At 42.0% G+C, this 23,319-nt stretch overlaps 2 protein-coding genes across 2 annotated transcripts; both read left to right on the forward strand.

The window, feature by feature from the left end:
* The first annotated feature begins 6,773 nt into the window (after positions 1-6,773).
* Positions 6,774-7,851, forward strand: OR10H2 (olfactory receptor family 10 subfamily H member 2). The gene has a single exon (XM_524142.7). The coding sequence runs from the start codon at positions 6,794-6,796 to the stop codon at positions 7,739-7,741; it is 948 nt and encodes a 315-aa protein (XP_524142.1). The 5' UTR covers positions 6,774-6,793; the 3' UTR covers positions 7,742-7,851.
* An 8,870-nt stretch (positions 7,852-16,721) lies between these two features.
* Positions 16,722-21,077, forward strand: OR10H3 (olfactory receptor family 10 subfamily H member 3). The gene is made up of 2 exons (XM_524143.2): positions 16,722-16,788; positions 20,116-21,077. The coding sequence occupies exons 1-2, from the start codon at positions 16,767-16,769 to the stop codon at positions 21,075-21,077; spliced, it is 984 nt and encodes a 327-aa protein (XP_524143.2). The 5' UTR covers positions 16,722-16,766.
* Positions 21,078-23,319: the final 2,242 nt, after the last annotated feature.

Raw genomic sequence — 23,319 nt, forward strand, 5'->3', positions numbered from 1 at the left:
ATCATCTACCTTCTCTCCTCCACTGTAAAGTCCACAAGAACAGGCATTAGGTCTGTACTGGCCATTGCAGTCTCCACAGCTCCTGGCTCAGTGATGAGCTCCAATGCTCTGGATACATCTGTTAAGTGTGTGGTAGCTGAGGCTGAACTTCCTCTGAGCTGGAGATAAGAGTTATCTCATGCACAGTCTTTAGGGGTTGAGGCTGATCACTCTCATCATCTTAAGCAGCCAGTGTGGCTCTTTCTATTTCTCCCTGTTACCAAAGAGCAGATCAAGCATGAGGTTTCCTGTTTCTACTAATATTTATTGTCAGGCAGTGCTTATCTCAGATGGAGGAGACCTCTTGAGCAAGAAGTTGACCAAGGCATTGAAGAGCCCTTCAACCCAACTCAGCCTTCTGATCTTTAGTGAAAATGTTATCCTATGAATATTTATGACACACCTAATATGTGCTAGAATGGTGACTGTGACCTGGATTCCACCTCTAAGAGCTTCTGGGCAAAGAAGGGAGACAGACCAGTGCATCAGTCATTCAGATACCGCAAGATAAATGCAATGAAAATGCTGCAGGCTCCTGCTTACAGCCCTTTTCCCTTCTCTGAAACTCATTGAGGTGAAAAGATCCAAAAAAGGAATTCATCTAGAATAAATTACCATTAATACTAAAGAGAACCTGCGTGGCTTGTTTCACTTGACACAATGTCTTCTAGGTTCATCCATGTTGTCATGAATGAGAGGATTTCCCTCTTTTTCAAGGCTGAATAGTATTCCATGTGTATTTATTACCTCATCCATTTATCCGTTGATGGACACTTAGGTTGATTCCATCTCTTGACTTTTGTGAATAGTGCTGCAATGAATGTGGGAGTGAAGATATCTCTTTAATATACTGATTTCATTTCCTTTGGATATATACTATACCCAGATTATATAATATGCTGGATATTATATGCTGGATTATATGATAATTCCATTTTTAATTTTCTGAGGAACCTCTATACTGTTTTTTATAATGGCTGTACTCATCTACATTCCCACCTACAGTTTACAAGAGTTCCCTTTTCTTCACATTCTTGCCAACATTTTTTTTATCTTTCATCTTTTTGATGTTGGTCAAAGAACATAAAATTTCAGTTAGACAGGAAGACCAAGAGATCTATTGTGCATGATGATGACTATAATTAATAACGATCTATTGTATATTTGAAAATTAATGAGAGTAGATTTTGAGTATTGCCATCACAGAAAAGAATGATAACTATGTGGGATAATGCACATGTTAACAGTCTTGAATGAACCTTTCCGCAGTGTATACAGATATCCAAACGTCATATTGTACAGCATAAATACATACACATTTTGCCAATTAAAAAAATGAGTATCTGCCAGATTTCATGTATTTGGGATCAGATGGAAGAAACAGAGGAATTTGTCGCACAGTCCCTGACTCAAGGGCAGAATGCAGTGAAAGGAAGTAGATGGAGAAGATGTTTCTTTTTCTTTTCTCTCTTTCTTTTCTCTTTCTTTTCTTTCTCTTTTCTTTTTCTTTTCTTCCTCTTTTCTTTCTTTCTTTCTTTCTTTCTCTCTCTCTCTCTCTCTTTCTCTCTCTCTCTTTCTTTCTTTTCTTTCTTTTTTTGGAGATACAGTCTCACTCTGCCACCCAGGCTGGAGTGCAGTGATTTGATTGATCCCGGGTGAAAGTTGCGTGGGGGGGACACCGTCGTGTACCATCCTCGGCGCGTCTCCGTGAGTGGTGCTGCGATTGCGCATGTCTGCACGCATATCCAGGTGTGCATGGTGCCAGGACGCTCTGCAGGTGCGTGTCCACCTCCGCGGGCAGGGTCTCTGCCTCTGTGAGGGCTCAGGTCTGAACACTCTTGCTAGTGCGCGCGCGTGCCGGTTGGGTGCACGCTTGGTGTTGGCGACAGAGCCTGCAGCACGTGGGGAGAGGTGGCAGGCGGATGCAGGTACATGGACAGGTGTGTGAGGGACACAGTGGGCACCCGTGTCTCAGTCTGTGGAGGCGGAAGCCACCCATCCCTGAGCTTTCCTGAGGAGCCTCCCCCTCTGCTTTCAGACACAGCTGGGGTGGGGCTCAGCGCTGTCCTGGGCGGGAGCAGGAAGGCTGAGCCGGGACAGCGCTGTGGGTTCTGCCTCCCTTAGCTCCGGACTGACCCTGGGCACCCCAGGACCCTCTCCCTTCCTGAGCACAGGCTAGGCTGTGAACACAGTGCAGAGACAGGGAGAGGTAGAACAAGGCTGAGGGTGGCCCACGGTGCATTTTTTTTTTTTTTTTTTGAGATGGAGTTTCGCTCTGTCACCCAGGCTGGTATGCAGTGGCGCAATCTCGGCTCACTGCAACCTCCTCCGCCCGGGTTCAAGCAATTCTCCTGTCTCAGTGATTCTCCTGTGATTCTCATTGATTCTCCTGCCTCAGCCTCCTGAGTAGCTGGGATTACAGGCATGTGTCACCATGTCCAGCTAATTTTTGTATTTTTAGTAGAGACAGGGTTTCACCAGGTCGGCTAGGCTGGACTCGAACTCCTGATCTCAGATGATTCACCTGCCTCAGCCTTGCAAAGTGCTGGGATTACAGGCGTGAGCCACTGTGCCCGGCCCCATGGTGTACTTTTTAAACATTGAAATAAAATTCACATAATATTGAATTAAATAGTATAAAGTGTACTATTTAGTGCTGTTTAGTACATTCACAAGGTTGTACAACCACCACCTCTATCTAGTTTCAGAATATTTTTGTCCCCACCCTTAAAAACCCGTACCCATGAGCAATCACTCCCCATTCCCCCCTCCCAGCCCCTGTCAACCAACACCTGCTTTCTGTCTCTATGGATTGGCCTGTTCTGGACATTTCATAGCAATGGGATCAGAAAATATGTGACTCTTTTGTCTAGCTTCTTCCACTCAATATCGTGTTTTCAAGGCTCCTCATTTTGCATGGGTCATGATCCATGTTGCATGGGTCAGTGCTTTATTCCTTTTTATTTTTTATAGGTATATAGTAGATGTGTATACTTATGGGGTACATGAGCTGTTTTGACAAAGGCATACGATGAGTAATAATTACATCAGGGTAAATACAGGATCCATCACCTCAACCATCACCTCAAGCATTTGTTGTTTCTTTGTGTTACAAACATTCCAATTATATATATATATATATAATTTTTTTTTGACAGAGTCTCACTCTGTCGCCCAGGCTGGAGTGCAGTGGCATGATCTTGGCTCACTGCAACCTCTACCTCCCAGGTTCAAGCGATTCTCCTGCCTCAGCCTCCCGAGTAGCTGGGACTACAGGCACATGCCACCACACCCAGCTAATTTTTGTATTTTTAGCAGAGACGGAGTTTCACTATGTTGGCCAGGATGGTCTCGTGATCTGCCCGCCTTGGCCTCCCAAAGTGCTGAGATTACAGGCATGAGCCACCACACCCAGCCTCCAATTATACTTATTATATTAACTAATTATATTTAGCTCTTTAAAAATATACATTAAATTATTGTTGATTGTAATCCCCCTGTTGTGATATCAAATACTAGATCTTATTCATTCTGTCTAACTATACTTTTTTACCCATTAATCATCCCCACTCCCCCCAGCTATGTGCACTACCCTTCCCAGCCTCTAATAAACATCCTTCTGCTCTCTATGTCCCTGAATGCAATTCTTTTAATTTTTGGCTACCACAAATGAATGAGAACATGCAAAGTCTGTCTTTCTGTGCCTGGCTTATTTCACTTGACATAATGACCTCCAGTTCCATTCATTTTGTTACAAAGGACTGGATCTCATTCCTTTTTTGTGTCTGAGTAATACTCCATTGTGTATATGTACCACACTTTCTTTATCTAATTCTCTGTTGATGGACACTTAGGTTTCTTCCGAATCTGGGCTATTGTGAATAGTGCTGCAGTAAGCATGAGTGCAGAAATCTCTTCAATGTACTAATTTCCTGGCTCACATCTGTAATCCCAGCACTTTGGGAGGCTGAAGTGGGTGGATCACTTGAGGTCAGGAGTTTGAGACCAGCGTGGCCAAAATGGTGAAACCCCTCTCTACTAAAAATACAAAAATTAGCTGGGTGTGGTGGCAGGCACCTGTAATCCCAGCTAATCCGGAGGGTGACGCAGGAGAATCTCTTGAACCTAGGAGGTGGAGGTTGTAGTGAGGTGAGAATATGCTATTGCACTCCAGCCTGGGCAATACAGTGAGACTCTCTCAAAAATAAAATTATGATTTTCTTTCTTTAGGGTATATGCCTAGCAGTGAGATTGCTGGATTGTAAGGTAGTTCTATTTTAGTTTGTGGGAAACTTCCATACTGTTCTCCATAGTGACTGTACTAATTTACATTGCCACCAACAGTGTATGAGGATTCCCTTTGCTCTGTGTTCTCACCTGGATTCTCTATCTTTTGGACAAAGCTATTTATTGTCTTCTATCTTTTAGATAAAAGCTGTTTTAACTGGCATGAGCTTTCAAAAATTTAGATTAAATTTATTTAACCTGAAATTATCCTTTAAATATTTTAAAGTGGACAATCAGTGGCATTTAGTACATTAACATGTTGTGCAGCTACTACCTCTAGTTACAAGACATTGTCACCATTCCAAAAAGAACTTCATATCCATTCGTCAGTCATTCCCCATCCCACACTAGCCCCATTCCCTGACAACCATGTATCTGCTTTCTTTCTCAGTGGATTTAACTATTCTGGACATTTCTTATAAATGGAATCATATACTATGTGGCCTTTCGTGTCTGGCTTCCTTCACTCAGCCTCATGTTCTCAAAGTGCATCCACGCTGTTGCATGTATCACTGATTCAATCTTTGCATGGTTGCATAATATTTCATTGTGTGGTCGGACCACATTTTGTTTATCCATTCATTCATTGATCCAGTTTGCATTGTAACATAAACTTTTGTATTTTGCATCTAGCCTGTTTGCAGACTGGCAAGAAAGAGAGTGGGAGAGGAGTCACAGCCTCCTAGTTTAGTTTGTTGGGGAACTTCCATAAACTAAATAAAGTAGAAGGGCTCCTATTGGTGCAGGGAGGAGAGCTGCCCTGGCAGAGAAATTGGGCAGATCTGACTCTGTGGCCACTCAGGGAAGGTGATGAGAGAAGCCATGGCTGATAGCCTAGGTTTTTGCTGTTAGGCTTGGGATTGGAGGATTGGGGTTGGTGTCAAAAAGAGGAGGAGACCAGCAGAGTCACGTAGTGGAAGCATGCTGGGCCCATAACCTAGAGGTCAGTGGACCATAACCATTTTCTGCTAAGAAGTTTTTGACTGGGCATGGTGGCTCACACCTATAAATCCCAGCACTTTGGGAAGCTGAGGCAGGCTGATCACTTGAACTCAGAAGTTCAAGACCAGCCCGAGCAACATGGTTAAACCCCATCTCTACTAAAAATACAAAAATTAGCCAGGTGTGGTGATGCGGGCCTGTAATCCCAGCTACTCAGGAGGCGGAGGCAGGAGAATTTCTTGAACCCAGGAGGCGGAGGTTGCAGTGAGCCGAGATCATGCCACTACATTCCAGCAGGGACAGAGTGAGACTCTGTCTTAAAAAAAAAAAAAAAAAAAAGGCGGAATTGTGATAGAGAAAGAGTAATTCACACAGAGCTGGCTCGGCAGGGGACTGGAGTTTTATTATTACTCAAATCAGTCTCCCTGAGCACTTGGGGAGCAGAGTTTTTAAGGACAACTTGGTGGGTGGAGGGGAAGCCAGTGAGCCAGGAGTGCTGATTGGTCAGAGATGAAATCAAAGCGGTCTTCTTGCGGTGAGTCAGCTCCTGGGTGGGGGCCACAAGATCAGTTGAGCCAGTTTATCGACCTGGGTGGTGCCAGCTGATCCATCAAGTGCAGGATCTGCAAAATATCTCAAGCACTGATCTTGGGAGCAATTTAGGGAGGGTCAGAATCTTGTAGCCTCCAGCTGCATGACTCCTAAACCATAATTTCTAATCTTGTGGCTAATGTTAGTTCTACAAAGGCAATCTAATGCCCAGACAAGAAGGAGGTCTGCTTTGGGAAAGGGCTGTTATCGTCCTTGTTCCAAACTATAAACTACAAACTATAAACTAAATTTCTCCCAAAGTTAGTTCACCCTATGTCCTGGAATGAACAAGGACAGCTTGGAGGTTAGAAGCAAGATGGAGTTGGTTAAGTTAGATCTCTTTCGCTGTCTCAGTCATAATTTTGCAAAGGTGGTTTCAATTTTCCAGGGGAGCAATGAGGCTCAGAGAGGGGAAGCAACCTGCCCTGCATCTCACAGCTAGAAAGCAGTGGTGCCGAGAATTAAACAGAGTCCGGACGTTTCCATGACATAGGGAAGAGATGACTTCCAGCTGAAGGTGGCAATCAGGGAGCAGCTTGCTCATAAAATTCAGGTGGGATTTGGACCCATAAAGATAGGGAGAAGCATGAAAAGACCAGCATGAACAAAGGCAGAAAAGCAAGGTGTAGGTGGTGGTGCATGGATCTAATAATCATGATGGCAATAACAATAGCAGAATAATTATTACTATCAATATTTATAATTTATTAAATTCTTACTTTGTGTCAGGACCTGTGCAAAGCACTTAAGATGAGTGATCTTATTTAAACCTCAATACATTATTATTAATGCCTTTCTGCAGATGGAGTAACCATGGCTTGGACAGATGAAGGAGGCACTCTCAGATGTCCTCCCAGGCAGGAATCACTAGACACCCCCATGCTCCTAACCACTGGGTCTTCTTTCCTCTCTTCCCCAACTAGGGGTGGCCATCATGCTGGGGCTAAACCACACCTCCATGTCTGAATTCATCCTCGTCGGCTTCTCTGCCTTCCCCCACCTCCAACTGATGCTCTTCCTGCTGTTCCTGCTGATGTACCTGTTCACGCTGCTGGGCAACCTGCTCATCATGGCCACCGTCTGGAGCGAGCGCAGCCTCCACACGCCCATGTACCTCTTCCTGTGCGCCCTCTCCGTCTCCGAGATCCTCTACACCGTGGCCGTCATCCCGCGCATGCTGGCCGACCTGCTGTCCACCCAGCACTCCATCGCCTTCCTGGCCTGTGCCAGTCAGATGTTCTTCTCCTTCAGCTTCGGCTTCACCCGCTCCTTCCTGCTCACTGTCATGGGCTACGACCGCTACGAGGCCATCTGCCATCCCCTGCGCTACAACGTGCTCATGAGCCCACGGGGCTGCGCCTGCCTGGTGGGCTGCTCCTGGGCTGGTGGCTCGGTCATGGGGGTGGTGGTGACAATGGCCATTTTCCAACTGACTTTCTGTGGATCCCATGAGATCCAGCATTTTTTATGTCATGTGCCACCTCTGTTGAAGTTGGCCTGTGGAAATAACGTACCAGCTGTGGCCCTGGGCGTGGGCTTGGTATGTATCATGGCACTGCTGGGCTGTTTTCTCCTCATCCTCCTCTCCTATGCCTTCATCGTGGCGGACATCTTGAAGATCCCTTCTGCTGAAGGTCGGAACAAGGCCTTCTCCACCTGTGCCTCTCACCTTATTGTGGTCATTGTGCACTATGGCTTTGCCTCTGTCATCTACCTCAAGCCCAAAGGTCCCCACTCTCAGGAGGGTGACACCCTGATGGCCACCACCTACACAGTCCTCACGCCCTTCCTCAGCCCCATCATCTTCAGCCTCAGGAACAAAGAACTGAAGGTTGCCATGAAGAGGACCTTCCTCAGCAAACTCTATTCCTCAGGCACCTGAGTAGCTGGTGTGGAAGTGCTGATAGAATATGATAGGAGGATGACCATCACCTTGTCTGCACAGTGTGGCTAGTAATGCTTACCTTGTAAGGCAGGTGTAAAGATTTCTGTATATGACAACACTCTTCACATAGTAGGTGCTCAGTAAATGTTAAAAGCATGTTTACTTCCACAACTCTTGATCTGTATGTCTTTATCTGAGTTTTAATTTTTGAGTTATGGTAGCTTTATTAAGATGTAATTCACCTACCATACAATGTACCCATTAGAGGGCACATTTCTGCGGTTTTTGCGTATTCAGAGTTATGCAACCATCATGACAATCTGGCTTAGAGTATTTTAGTCATCCAAAAAAGAAACTCAAATCCTAGTGCTTTGGAAGGCCGAGTGGGAGAATTGTTTGATGTCAGGAATTCAAGATCGGTCTGGACAACATAGTGAGATGCCATCTACACACACACACACACACACAAGTTCTTTTTTTTAAATTTATTACACTTTAAGTTTTAGGGTACATGTGCACAACGTACAGGTTAGTTACATACATATACATGTGCCATGTTGGTGTGCTGCACCCATTAACTTGTCATTTAACATTAGGTATATCTCCTAATGCTATCCCTCCCCACTCCCCCTACCCCACAACAGGCCCCAGTGTGTGATGTTCCCCTTCCTGACACACACAAAAATTCTGATAATTAGCCAAATGGGGTGGCACATTCCTGTAGCCCCAGCTACTCCAGAGGCTGATGTGGGAGGATTGCTTGCATCCAGGAGTTCGAGGCTGCAGTGAGCCATGATCACCACTGAACTCTGACTTGGGCAACAGAGCCAAACCTTGTCTCAAACAAACAGACAACCCATACTCATTATCAGTCACTCTCTGTTTCCTCCAAATCTCCATGCCCTCCAGCCCTAGGGAGCCACTAATCTTTCTGTCTGGTTAGAGTTGCTTTTTCTGGACGTTTCATATCAATGGACAACTATAAATATAATTCTTTTATTTTCAAATGAATTGTTTCACTGAGCATAATGTTTTTGAAGTTCTCCTACATTGTAGCTTGTATCAGTACATCATTTTTTTTTTCAAGACAGAGTCTCGCCCTGTCACCTAGGCTGGAGTGCAGTGGCATGATCTTGGCTCACTGCAACCTTCGCATCCCAGGTTCAAGTGATTCTCTTGCCTCAGCCTTCCAAATAGCTGGGATTACAGATGCCTGCCACCATGCCTGGCTAATTTTTGTATTTCAGTAGAGACAGGGTTTCACCATGTTGGCCAGGCTGGTCTTGAACACCTGACCTCAAACACTCCACCCACCTCGGCCTCCTAAAGTGCTGGGATTTCAGGCATGAACCACCGTGCCTGGCCAGTATATCATTTTGATTGCCAAATAATATTCCATTGTATGGATACACTACATTTTATTTACCCATTTGTCATTGATGGACATTTCAGTGTTTCTAATTTTTGCTATTTTGAGTAATAATGCTATCAGTGATCAGTACAAGTGTTGCAATATATGCTTTCATTTCCTGGGGATATATACCTAGGAGTGAAATTGCTGGGTCAAGTGGTATTTCTATGTTTATTTTTTTAGGAACTTCCAAGCTGTTTCCTAAAGTCTATGCATCATTTTACATTCCCACCAGCAATGCTGCAGGGGTCTAGGTCTCTGCAACCTCACCAATACTTGTTACTCTCTTTTTGATCACAGCCATCTTCGTGGGTGTGAAGTGGTATCTCATTGTGGTTTTGATCTGCATTTCCCTAGTGAGTAAGGATGTTGACCATCTCATCATGTGCTTATTGGCTATTTAGATATGTTCTTGGAGAAATAGCTATTGAGATACTCCACCCATTTTCCAATTGGGTTGTTTGTATTTTTGTTGTTAAGTTGTAAGAATGCTTTATATTTTTAGTTAAGACTCTTTTATCTGATCTGTGATTTTCAGTTATTTCCTTATAGTTTGTGGGTTGTGTTTTCATGGTCTTTTTGGCATCTTTCTGTAGCACGATAGATTTACATTTTGATAACATCAGTGTACCTATTGTTTTTTTTTTGTTGCTTGTGCTTTTGGTGTCACATCTAAAAAAACATTGTATTGCTTTATCTAAGGTCATGAACATCTACGTTGCCTCATAAGAGTTTTGTAGTTTTAGCTCTTACATTTGGGTTTTTGATATATTTTGAGTGTCAAACTTTGTGTATGGTGTGAGGTAGGGGCCTAATCTTAGTTTTGGCTGGGTTCAGTGTGGTTGAATGAATCCTGTCTGTGAACTTCCATCAGTGACCTATGTCTGTGATTATATAAGTTTGTGAGGATGAGGAAATCATCATCACACACACACATGGCCCTAGGCAGACACATCATTCAGACTGAATTAGTAAACAGACACTTCATTCCCAGCTATTAGGTTGCTTCCCATGCTGCTGCACAGCAATAGTAAAATAATAATGGTAGCCACTGTATGAGTGTCTACTATATGTTGAGCTGTATACTATGTCCAGCACCCTTCATAGATCATCTCTTCATTTCTAAAACTGTGTAACAGGTAAAAAGACAAGTGTGCCAGCAAAAATTACTTATTATTTATAATTTCTCAATGGCTTTGAGGGAGATTGAGTTCTAGAAAGAGATTTCTCTATACAAGCTGTGGAAGGTGGGCATGGTGGCTCATGCCTGCAATCTTAGCTACTTGGGAGGCTCAGGTGGAAGGTTAACTTAACTCCAGGAGTTTGAGACCAGCCTTGGCAACACAGGGAAACCCCAATTTTACAAAAAAAAAATACAAAATATTAGCTGGGCATGCTTGCACTAGCCTCTAGTCCCAGATACTCAGGAGGCTGAGGCAGGAGGATCACTTGAGCCCAGGAGATTGAGGCTGCAGTGAGCTGTGATCACATCACTGCAATCCAACCTGGGTGACAGAATGAGACCCTGTCTCAGAAAAAAAAAAAAAAAGACTGCCTTGAGCCTAGTTTGCTATATACTACTTGTACTTGCTGACAAATTGGATTGTGCATCTAATTTTATGGCTTTGTGAACAGAACGTGCCTAGTCCAGGATAAGCATATTGGGTTGTGTCCTTAATGGGGCTCAGAAGTGAGTGAAGACTTATTGTCCCAGGAAAGAATAGTGATTTCTCGCTCTAATATATTAAACATTTCCACTGTGGATCTCCTACTGAGCTCTGCAAGGTTTTACACAACATCCTCATTTTCCAGTTGCTCAGAGCACCACTGGGTCTGTTGGATTTTGAGAAATAAAAATAAAATCCTAAGGCCCCCAACCAACTGAACAGACACCCTCTTGAACATAAGAACCCCAGAGAAATCTTAAAAACTGTGTTCCCAGCTGTGATGGAAGGAGAGGTTGGCTATCCCTCAGTATGGCCCTTCTTTATCAGTCTTTAACCAGAATTCTCCATCCCTGTCTCCTTTGAGACTGGAATCTTCCCATCCTTTGCATGAGCTAAAATCTCCCTGGGCAGAGAGGTAGCAGTGAGCCCTGTGTGCTGGAGGAAGAGGTGGAGGCTGCAGGTTCCTGAATTCTCCCTGAGGCTCTTCCTGGCCTCTCCAGACCCAGAGGACAGCCTTTCCAGCGTGGTTTCCTGTAGAGGCCCATGGGAATGACCTGCTGGGAAGGCCACTGCAGGAATAAAGCTCACAGCACCAGTTCAAGGAGGCCCTGGGTCTGGCTCCTACACTTGCCTGCAGGTGTCCTTTGAAAACACCTAAAAAGGGTGTTTTTTGTGCCTTTTCCTTAGAGCCACTTCATTGAAGGCAGCCCCAGGTGGAGGTGGACCAAGAGGAGGAGGGTACAAGGGCAGAGTCAGAGAGCTGTGGATGGAGCTACCCAGCCTAGAGTTGGGGTGCAGAACTGGGGAGACGAGGAAAAGAGAGAGATCTCAACTTTAGTTGACTGCCTGGGGCCTTCTGTGTTTGCCCACTCAAGATGCCTGGTTGTTTAGTGAGCCCAGGCACTCATATCAGTTCTCAACTGGACATGATTCTGGCCCTCAGGGGACAATTGGTCGTGCCTGGAAACGGTTTGGTTGTCAGGACTTGTGTATGGGGGTTGGGGGGATTTTCCTACTAGCATCTAAGAGATTGAGGCCAAGCATGCCACTAAATGTCAGACAAAGCATAGGACAGCTCCCAGCACAAAGAATGATCCGGTCCCAAACCTCACTAGTGCTGAGACTGAGAAACCCTGTTCTAGGTATATTTTGTCTTCACTGTTGTGCCCCTGCTAACCTGGGGGCAAGGCTCTGTGGGAGGGCAGGATGCACTCCATTGCTGTGAGATGTTTGCTCAGCCTGTATGTATGAGCCATCTGCAATGATACCAGAGTAGGCAGAATTCTGTCCACTTGTCAGAGGAGATGGGGAAGCCGGGCCTTGAGAGCTGTGGCTGCTCCAGTAAGCAGGAGGTGGGATGTTGGACTGTAGGGGTGAGACAGGGGCTTGAGGAGAGGGGGAAGGTTAGATGAGACTCTTGGTTGGATCAGACACTGTGTTATGTCATTGCCAGAAATCCTAAGGACCCTGCTGGGGTCAGAGAATTAGCCTAGAATGGGGTCAGCAAGTGACATTTGGTACAGAACGACACAAACAAACCAGCTCAGAAGACCAAAATCATTATCAGTCAATGACAATGACTTTTGCAAGGTGGACTCTCACAGTGCTCTGGTTACTCCTGTTTTTCACTTGGGGAGAGTAGCCTCGAAGCTGCAAAGTCGTTTCTCCAAAGACACACAGTGATGGCTGGGGTTTCCACCCTGAGTCTGATGCCTCCACAACTTGTAAACATTTCAGGAAATTCTCTCTGGAAGCCAGAGTGGAGTGTGTGCAGAGGAGAGGAGATGAGGATGGGGCAGCGGCCCAGGAGAGGGGATGGAGAGGAGTGGAGCAGATGGAGAAGTGCTTAGTAGGAGAGAGGGCGCCCAGCAATGGGAGGGATGGGGAAGGAAGGTGGCTGATGCTGGAGTATGGTTTCTGGGTAGGGCAGCTTCGTGGTCAGAAGACTTTCCTTCCGTGTCATAAGTGGGATACGTCATCGTCACTCCAGTAAAGTTCCTCACTGTCCGGGTGATTCTGTGTTCTCCAAGCGCCTGACTGACTCCTGCTTTGGTCAGGGGATACTTCAGAAAATATCCTAGTGAGACTACTAGGGGGATGTAATGATGAATGGGCCCATCCAGAAAGAAGGATTTCAGAAACTCTTGTAGCAATGTGGCTCACATTATTCATAAAAATATTTGTTTCTTTTATGGTAGAATTCAGGTGCGAAGGTTTGAGTCCGTGATATTTTCAGTTTGTGGCTTTTGATTAACATTGATTTGCGAAAGATCCTTCTCTTATTTCATTTGTTTCACTTTGTTTCCGTTCTTTGACAGGCATTTTCACATACTTAGTATGCACTTTTTGATTAGTATATGTTCTTGTAAGAAACACATTGCTTTCTGTCTGCACAAGATTTAATGTGACTATTTTAAAACGGTAAATTAATGGAATTAATTTTATTAGAGCAGTTTTAACTTTATAGAAATATTGATCAGAAAGTATAGAGAGTTCTCACATACGCTTCACCCCTGCATGTGGGATTGTCTCTCCTATTATTGACATCTTGCATTTCTGTATCACCTGTGTTACAATCGATGAACCAATATTGATGCATTATTATTAACTAAATTTCATAGTTTGTATTAGGTTATACTCTTTGCATTGTGTATATGGATTTTGACAAATGACATGGGTTCATTATTACTATATCATTCAGAATAGTTTTATGTACATATATTCTTAATATGTCCACAAGAGTTCATTCTGTTTTTTTGTTTTTTTCACTCAATATTATTTTAAAAGTTCATTTATATTACTATGTGTGCATCTAACTCGTGACAAAAGCTCTACATCCTTTTGCCTCTATATCCGTTGTTTGCCTCTATATACTTTTACCTGCCTTCTCCCCAGTTAGGGACAAGCAGGCTTATCCATCACCCCCACTAAAATAACTGCTGCAGGAAACATTCTTTTACATGTCCCCCTATAAACAGGTTTCAGAAGTCAAGATAGATACACAGCAGCAAATTTGCTGGTACACAGAGCATGAATCCCATTAAAAATTTTAATTTCCAACATTCTACATGCCCACTAATAGTATGTAAGTATTTCCCCTTCCCCTTCCCCTCCTTCTCCTTCTCCTTCTGCTTCTTCTTCTTCCTCTTCCTCTTCCTCTGATGGAGTCTTACTCTGTGGCCCAGGCTGGAGTGCAGTGGCGGCATCTCAGCTCACTGAAACTTCCACCTCCAGGGGTTCAAGTGATTGTTATGCCTTAGCTTCCCAAGTAGCTGGGATTACAGATGTGTACCTCCAGCCTGGCTGATTTCTGTCTTTTTGGTAGAGACAGGGTTTTGCCATGTTGGCATAGCTGGTTTTAAACTCCTGGCCTCATGTGATCCTCCTGCCTCGGCCTCCCAAAGTGCTGGGATTATAGGCGTGAGCCACTGCGCCCAGCCTATAGTGCGTAAATATTTCTTTCTCCTCATAGCCCAACCAATACTGGACATTTTATAATTTTGGGAATTGCATAGGTATACAGTGAAATTCCACTCTCTCTTTCATTTTCCCCTTCCCTCCATTCTTTTCCTTTTTGTTTTCTTTTTCTTTTTTCTTTTTTTTTTGAGCATCCTTTCATCTGCCCGAGTAATTCCTGTTCATTATCTTCTCACATCTTTTGCTCATTTTTGCATTAAGATACCTACTTCTTCTTGATATAACTGGTTTCTTGTTTGTTCTAGATACAACTCTCTTGTCAGTTTTTAAGAAATTCCCCACACCACTGGATGTGCTCCTGTCGGTTTTAGACAATGCAAATAATTTTTCCCCATTTCCCATCTGCCTGTTAACTTCATCCTGGAAATCCTTTGTTGAATGGAAATCCTCAATGTTGATTTTTTTAATGTTTTAAAAATCATCTTAATGATTGTGCTTTGGAAATTTTGTTTAGGAAGTCTTTCCTCAAGCCTAGATCACAAAGTTATTCTCCTATACTTTCTTCTCTTAAATTTACACCTTGATATTTGGTATTTATTTCTTGAATGCATCTGGATCCTCCTTTGTATGTAGAGTTAGGCAGAAATTCAGATTGACTTGCTTCATAAAATGAGCAGTTTTCTCACTACAGTGGGTGAACAATCTACCTTCTCCTCTTGATTTGTGCCGGTACATTTATCGTGTACTATATTAGGTTTTGAATAATGCAGGGTTATTTTCTGAGATTTCCAATCAACTTACCCAGACCTATGTCTGTTCCACGTTTCATAATTTTAAAAATGACTATGACTCTATTGTGTATCTCAGCGCGTGGGAGGGAACAGCTCTTCCCTTGATTCCATTATTTATTTATTTATTTATTTATTTATTTATTTATTTATTTATTTATTTTAGACAGAGTCTCACTCTGTCACCCAGGCAGCACACTGCAACCTCCGCCTCCCAGGTTCAAGCAATTCTCGTGCCTCAGCCTCCCAAGTGGCTGGGATTACAAGTGGGCCATCACACCTGGCTAATTTTTGTATATTTAGTAGAGACAGGCTTTCGCCATGTTGCTCCGGCTGGTCTTGAATTCCTGACCTCAAGTGTTCTGCCCAGCTCGGCCTCCCAAAGTTCTGGGATTACAGGTGTGAGCCACCGTGCCTGGCTTGATATTTATTTTTCTGAAGGAATTTTCAAATAGTTTTATCAAATTTACAGTTGATTCACTGGAATTGTAAATATAATACAATATTATATTATTGAGTATTATTAAGTATTGAGGTTATAATTTGAGGATGAATTGACACCATTAGCACATCAGGCCATCCCAGCCAAGACTCTGTACTGCTCCCCATGTGTTCAGATCATCTTCTACATTTTTATTAGTATGTATTTAAAATTTTTTCTTTGGAGCTATGTCATGTTTTTGGTTAATTCCTAGATATTTTATAGCAGATTTTTTCAAAGTGTGACATGAGGACCTCTGCAGAGTGGTCCCTGAAATCCTTATTTTTCAAATTTACATGTGAGAATATATTTTCATCATATGCTTCAATATATTGCCACAGACTGAATGAAGAGGAAGATGAAAGCATCAAGCTGTTTCCTGCCAAGCTAGGACATATGAGGTATTGGCTAAAATGTCAAACAAGGCCACTCTTCTCATGAAATGCTTTTTTCCTAATGTGATTATTTGCCTGAAAATGTTTCTCATATTAGCATTCAATAGACTTATTATTGCTATTTAGAAAATTTTTTTTGAGACGAAGTCTCACTCTGTTGCCCAGGCTGGAGTGCGGTGGCATGATCTCGGCTCACTGCAATCTCCGCCTCCCGGGTTCAAGTGATTCTCTGACTCAGCCTCCCGAGTGGATGGGATTACAGGCGCGTGCCCCCATGCCCAGCTAATTTTTGTATTTTTTGTAGAGACCTGGTTTCACCATGTTGGCCAGGCTGGTCTCAAACTCCTGACCTCAAGTGATCCACCCACTTCGGCCTCCCAAAGTGCTGGGATTACAGGCGTGAGCCACCGTGCCTGGGCATGCTTTTTTAAATATACTAATAACTAAATATTTTTAATGATTTTCAATTTTCATTTCCAATATGGTAAAAATGGATAGTTCTAAACCACATAAACAAAAGCCCTTTAGAGTGCTTAGTAACTTTGAGGTGTAAAGGGATCCTGAGCGATGTTTCTTTATATTAATAGTTTGTGTTGCTATTGGGACTGTTCTCTTTCTCTGTATTCAGATTATACTTCTTGAATGCTTGTTACTGGTGTGATACTAGGAGGATCACCGGGGTTTTTGCCAGCTGACCTTGCCTTCTGCATCACTGGGCTCTGTTGCTGTTCTAATATATGATGTCATCATTCTTTTATCTTTTCTAGGTAGATGATCACGTCTCTTCCCTTCCAGTCCTTAGATACCTTAGATAACTTGTTTCTTTCTCTTACCTTATACCATCACTCACGACTTTCAGCTCCATGTTAAAGAACAGCGGAATTAGTGAGTATCCTTGGCTTTTTCTTGACTCTAAAGTGATGCATGGAAAAGTTTCTTCTTCGGTGTTGTATTTGCTAATTTTGTGCTATATATTCTATATCTAGTTAAGAAAGTCTCCTTGGATTTTGTGTTGTGAAGTGTTTTTTTTTTAAATCATAATAGGAGTAGGGTTTTAGAGAATGTATTTATGCCTTGACTGAAATAATCATGATTTTTCTTTTTAAATTGATTCCTGTGATAAATTGTATGATAGGTTTTCTGATGTTAACCAATCTTGTCATTTATGGAATAAACCAATGCCACTTGATCATGGTAAACTATTTTTAATACACCATTAGATTTGAATAGGTTATGTTTTATTCTGGAATTTTAAATCTGCCTGGATAGGTGAAGTAGGCCTATAATTGTCTCTTTTTCAGTGAAGATTCTTGCCTGATTTTAGACCAAGATTGCATTAACTTGAGGAGATGTGTTTGTCAGATTTCCTAACTCTTTTCTATTTTTTTGAAGATCATGTGTAAGATTCTAACCAACTGTTTTTTTTTTTTTAACAGTTTAATAGTACTTACCACACTTTAATAAAACCCACTGGGGCAAAGATTTTAGAGAGACGATCTTTGACTACCATTTCAATTTCTTTAAAGCTTATTTGAGCATATAGCATCCCCTTTTTTCTTGCACCAGTTTTGGAATTTTATATTTTTCTAAGTACTTGTTCATTTCATCTACAATGTAAATTTGTTATTTCTTTTACTGTTTTTATTAATTTAAAAATATCAATTGTCTCTGTAATTATTTCTCATTTGTAATTTTGGGTTCTGTTATTGGTACCTTCTTCTTGTTTATCTTATTAATTTTTTCCAATAACTTCATTTTGATTTTATTATGCATGATTTTTTTCTTGAGGCAGTTTTTTGATAAAGGTATTTTGAGCTGTATATTTCCTTCAAAGTACTATTTTAGGTTAAAATGTTGACATTCAATATTTAAATTATCATTTAATTCTAAATATTCCTCTATTTTATGATTTACTGTTGAAACTGTAGATTATTTAATTATATAGTTATCTTCCAAACACATGAGATTTGTAAAGCTATTTCTTCCCTATTGATTTTTAATGTTAATTCATTATAATCTATATCATATTATTATGCTTTGGAATTAAATAAATTTTTATATCCTAATGAAATGTCCATTTTTGTAAAAGTCGCTGAGTGGTTGAAAGAGTGTTAATTTTCTTTTTGGTGAAGAGTCTAATATATATAATAGCTAATGTCTGGATATTATTAATTGCTTTGTAATTAATAATTAATAAATTGCATTTCTGAACTCTGTTAAAATTTCTAACTATAATAATCTATCTGCCAGGTGTGGTGGCTCACACCTGTAATCCCAGCACTTTGGGAGGCTGAGGTGGGCGGATCACCTGAGGTCAGGAGTTTGAGACCAGCCTGGCCAACATGGTGAAACACTGCCTGTACTAAAAATACAAAAATTAGCCAGGCGTGGTGGCACGCGCCTGTAATCCCAGCTATTAGGGAGGCTGAGTCAGGAGAATCAGTTGAACCTGGGAAGGGGAGGTTGCAGTTAGCCGAGATCGCACCATTGCACTCCAGCCTGGGTGACAGAGCAAGACTCCGTCTCAAAAAAAAATAATCAATCTGCCATCGATTTGGCTATTTCTATCTATCTCACTGAAGTTGTATTGATTATTTATTAATGAATATTCCAGGATATATAGTTATATGGATTTATAGTATCGATGCTGGTTGCTATGTTCTTTTAATGGGTATAAATATTATTCTCTGTCCCTTAGTGTGTGGGCGTGTGTGTGTGTGTGAGATTTAAAAATCTTGGTATGCATTGAAAAACTAAACATTTTTCTTCATAGTCAAAATAACCAGATAACACTTAAAAAAATAATTAGCTGAATATGGTGGCTCATGTGTATAATCCCAGCACTTTGGGAGGCTGAGACAGGAAGATTGCTTGAGGCCAGGAATTAGAGACCAGTTTGGGCAACAAAGCAAAGCCCTGTCTCTATGAAAAAAAAAAAATGTTTAATTAGACAGGTGAGGTGGCACACATCTGTAGTCCCAGCTATTTAGGAGGCTGAGAAGAAGCATAACTTGAGCCCAGGAGTTCCAGGATGCAGTGAGTCATGATCCTACTACTGCACTGTAACCTGGGGGGCAGAGTGAGACCTTGTCTCTAAAAAATTCACAATTAGATCAATAATAATGCTTTAATATTACTCATACGTAATCATTCATTCATACTGTAATCAAAATGTTCTCTATTGCCTTAAAATACTTACAGCTGGTTATGTAGATCAAGATTCAACTAGTTCCCTATGTTGCATCCAGTTATTATGTCCTGGAATCTCTCTTATCCCTTCAATGTACCTCTATCAGTGAAACCAGACCACTTGTTCTGTGGAATTACCCACCTTCTGGATTTTTCTGAAAGCTTTCTCATTATATAATTCAGCTTGTTCCTCCATCTTCTGTACAATGATTATTGTTTTTGACCAGTAGGCATCTTTTCAATCTGGTACCTGCAGGCTTTTAATATTATCCCATTACTTAGTGAAAGTTTCATTTTACACTGGTAGAAGATGTCCAAGGCTTTCTTCCATGTCCAGACCACAGATCAGCCATGTGTTAAGGAACTCTACTTCCCTGTAGAGGTGTATTGTATTAGAGAACTTGCGATCATTGTTTCCTTAAATTCCACTTTTTTATTAAGGTTGCAGCCTCAGCTTTCCTTTGGTGCATATTCTTCAGACATATATTTACCCATCCTTTTATTTTCGAATTTTCTATTCAGATTTATTAGAATAGTAAATGTGTAATTTGAAATAAGATGGCATAAATGAGTATCAATAAATGAGTATTAAAATAAATGTAAATGGGTTAAATAAGCAATTAAAAGACAAAGACTCTCGGGGAACAAAAATGTAAAGCTCAAGATCAAAATAAATGTTTTCTAGAACTGGCACATTTTCAGGGGAATCTGACCCTGATCATCCATGCCTGTCTCTAATGGCTCCAAGTATTGAACCTTTTCTTTATGTTAGTCAGTGTTAATGGAAACCCAATTAGTAGCCAAAATCTGACTTGGTCATCTAATATATTGATCTCGTTTGATCTTTGTCACATTGCTGAATGTTAAGAACTATTATTATTTAATCCATTTAACAGATGAGGAAAGTGAGACCCATAAAGTTCCACCAGTTGTTGAATAGCATAGAGCTGTTGGGGCCATTTGGTCTGTGCTAGAGTCTAAGTTTTAACCACTGTCACTTAATTTTGTTTCTGATCTCACCAGATACAGTATCCATGCCTGGTCAGAACTACAGCACCATATCTGAATTTATCCTCTCTGGCTTCTCAGCCTGCCCCCAGCAGCTCCTGCCTATCTTGTTCCTGCTGTACCTCCTGATGTTCCTGTTCACATTGCTTGGCAACCTTCTTATCATGGCCACAGTTTGGATTGAACGCAGACTCCACACACCCATGTACCTCTTCTTGTGTGCCCTCTCCATCTCTGAGATTCTGTTCACTGTTGCCATCACCCCTCGCATGCTGGCTGATCTGCTTTTCACCCATCGTTCCATCACCTTTGTGGCTTGTGCCATTCAGATGTTCTTCTCCTTCATGTTTGGCTTCACTCACTCCTTCCTTCTCATGGTCATGAGCTATGATCGCTACGTGGCCATCTGCTACCCACTGCGTTACAACATGCTAATAAGTCCCCGTGGCTGTGCCCATCTTGTGGCCTGGACCTGGGCTGGTGGCTCGGTCATGGGGATGATGGTGGCAATGATAGTTTTTCACCTCACTTTCTGTGGGTCTAATGTGATCCACCATTTTCTCTGTCATGTGCTTTCCCTCTTGAAGTTGGCCTGTGGGAACAAGACATCATCTGTCATCATGGGTGTGATGCTGGTGTGTGTCACAGCCCTGATAGGCTGTTTGTTCCTCATCATCCTCTCCTATGTCTTCATTGTGCCTGCCATCTTGAGGATTCCTTCTGCTGAGGGCCGGCACAAGACTTTCTCCACTTGTGTATCCCACCTCACTGTGGTGGTCATGCACTATAGTTTTGCCTCCCTTATCTACCTCAAACCCAAGGGCCTCCATTCTATGTACAGTGATGCCTTGATGGCCACCACCTATACTGTCTTCACCCCCTTCCTCAGCCCAATCATTTTCAGTCTAAGGAACAAGGAGCTGAAGAATGCCATAAATAAAAACTTTTGCAGAAGGTTCTGCCCTCTAAGCTCCTAATGGCCAGTTTGGTGGTGATAAAATATAATAGAAGGGCTGGGGATAATAATGTGTATCTCCATAGGACTGTTGTAAGGGTTCAGGTATGTGAAAATACCTGAAAATATGTGTTTTATACCTACTAGCTATTGTTTTCCCCTTCCTTTTTGCTTAGGCTCATGTGATCATTTATGAGCCATTGTAATGAACTTTATCCCATTATCTGTGCCTAGAAATGTGTTTTCTATCTGTGGATAGGTGGAGATCATCACGTGGATGTGTCTGGGCATTTATGCACATGGTTCTTCTTAAACAGACAGGCAAAAAAGATTTTATTTTCCCCTAGTGTAAGAAAAAGCAAGAATAACATCATAGTCATAAATGCCACCAAGCATTGAAGTTTTTCTATGTATCCTGTACTGTGTCCAGTGTTTTACAAATATTATCCTTTTAATTAGAAGAAATGAACAAAGGAAAATAAACTATTTGTCTCAGAGAAACTGGTTTCTGTTTTTGTTTTGTTTCGTTTTGTTTTTGATGGAGTCTTGCTCTGTCACCAGGCTGGAGTGCAATGGCACAATCTTGGCTCACTGCAACCTCCCCATCCCGGGTTCAAGCGATTCTCCTGCCTCAGCCTCGCGAGTAGCTGGGACCACAGGCGCGTGCCACCAGGCCCAGCTAATTTTTGTATTTTTAGTAGAGATGGGGTTTCACCATGTTGGCCAGGATGGCCTCGATCTCTTGACCTCTTTATCTGCTGGCCTTGGTCTCCCAGAGTGCTGGGATTACAGGCATGAACCATTGCACCCAGCCGCTGAAACTGGTTTCTTATTTAAAGTTCCTCACTGTCTTTGGGAGACATATACCCTAAGTGTCTGTGTGGATATTATGTCGAATTGAGTGAAGGATATCAGAATGCAAAAGTGGAGAGAGAGCAAGAAGGAGAGAGAGAGAGAGAGATACAGAGATAGGAGAAAGAGAGAGAGAGAAAGAGCGAGAGAGAAAGCAGGTGTCAAGTAGTCAAGTAAAAATAGAGTTCTTTACATTTTTTGATCTGTATAAGAAATGTAATAACTAAGAATTTGGGGCAAAATCTGGGAAAGGGAAAAAGAGAGAAAAAAAGGAGGTTGGTAAAATAGGGCTTTAATATGTCCTAATAATAGGGCTGTAATATGTCCTAATAAGATAGGCACGTGTCTCTTCCAAGCGTTTTTGACACAGTTGCTCTGCAGTCTCAATGGGTCATTCTAGGATATGTACTCCCTTGTCTCCAATGGATGCATCAGTTTTCTGGTTTTCTGGTTCTGGTCATTGGTTCCACCAGCTGAGGAATGAATATTATTTTTACAGTGCAGCTACTCTTCTAATGCTACTCAGAGAGTCCTCACCTGTGCTTCCTGCTGGTGCTGGAATGTGAAGGTCAACATTGAAAGAGATTTCATTCTAGAAAAGCAGAGATCATGGCCTTAAAAGGTCAAAAGGTCATATGGTTGGAAGAGGTTTTATTGTATGTTTATGCTATAAAATTCCAAACAAAGCAAGCTTTTCTTGGCATTATCCTGCATTCTCTGGGCAAGACTTGCATATGTGGTTATCATCAGTGAAGCACCATAGCAACCAGTGAGAGAGCCTCTGGGAATATGGTCACAGATGATAAAGCGACATGAGTGATGATGGAAAGGGCATTAAATAAACACTATGCACGTGCTACAGAGGTGGAACTTTCTATACAAATAAATCAGAAATTTTTCCAAGAGCCGAGGTATTGTGAGTATTAACCACTTTGCTACCTCTTTCTTCCGCTTTCTTTTGAATAGTTTTAGTATGGTATATATTTCTCCATTCATTTACTTTTTAATTTATATATGTCTTTATATTTACAGTGATTTTCTTGTTAGAAAACACTTTATCCGCAGTTTGGGAGGCCGAGGCAGAAGATCACGAGGTCAGGAGATCGAGACCATCCTGGCTAACATGGTGAAACCCCGTCTCTACTAAAAACACACAAAAAAATGAGCCGGGCGTGGTGGCGGGCACCTGTAGTCCCAGCTACTAGGGAGGCTGAGGCAGGAGAATGGCATGAACCCGGGAGGTGGAGCTTGCAGTGAGCCAAGATTGCGCCACTGCACTCCAGCCTGGGCAACAGAGCGAGACTCTGTCTAAAAAAAAAAAAAAAGAAAAAAAAGAAAACACTTTATCCAGGTCTTATTTTTTAATCCTTTCTAATAATCTCTGTATTTTAATTCATGCATTAAAAATACTG

The sequence above is a fragment of the Pan troglodytes genome, chromosome 20 (genome assembly GCF_028858775.2).
Source record: "Pan troglodytes isolate AG18354 chromosome 20, NHGRI_mPanTro3-v2.0_pri, whole genome shotgun sequence".
Classification (NCBI taxonomy): domain Eukaryota; kingdom Metazoa; phylum Chordata; class Mammalia; order Primates; family Hominidae; genus Pan; species Pan troglodytes.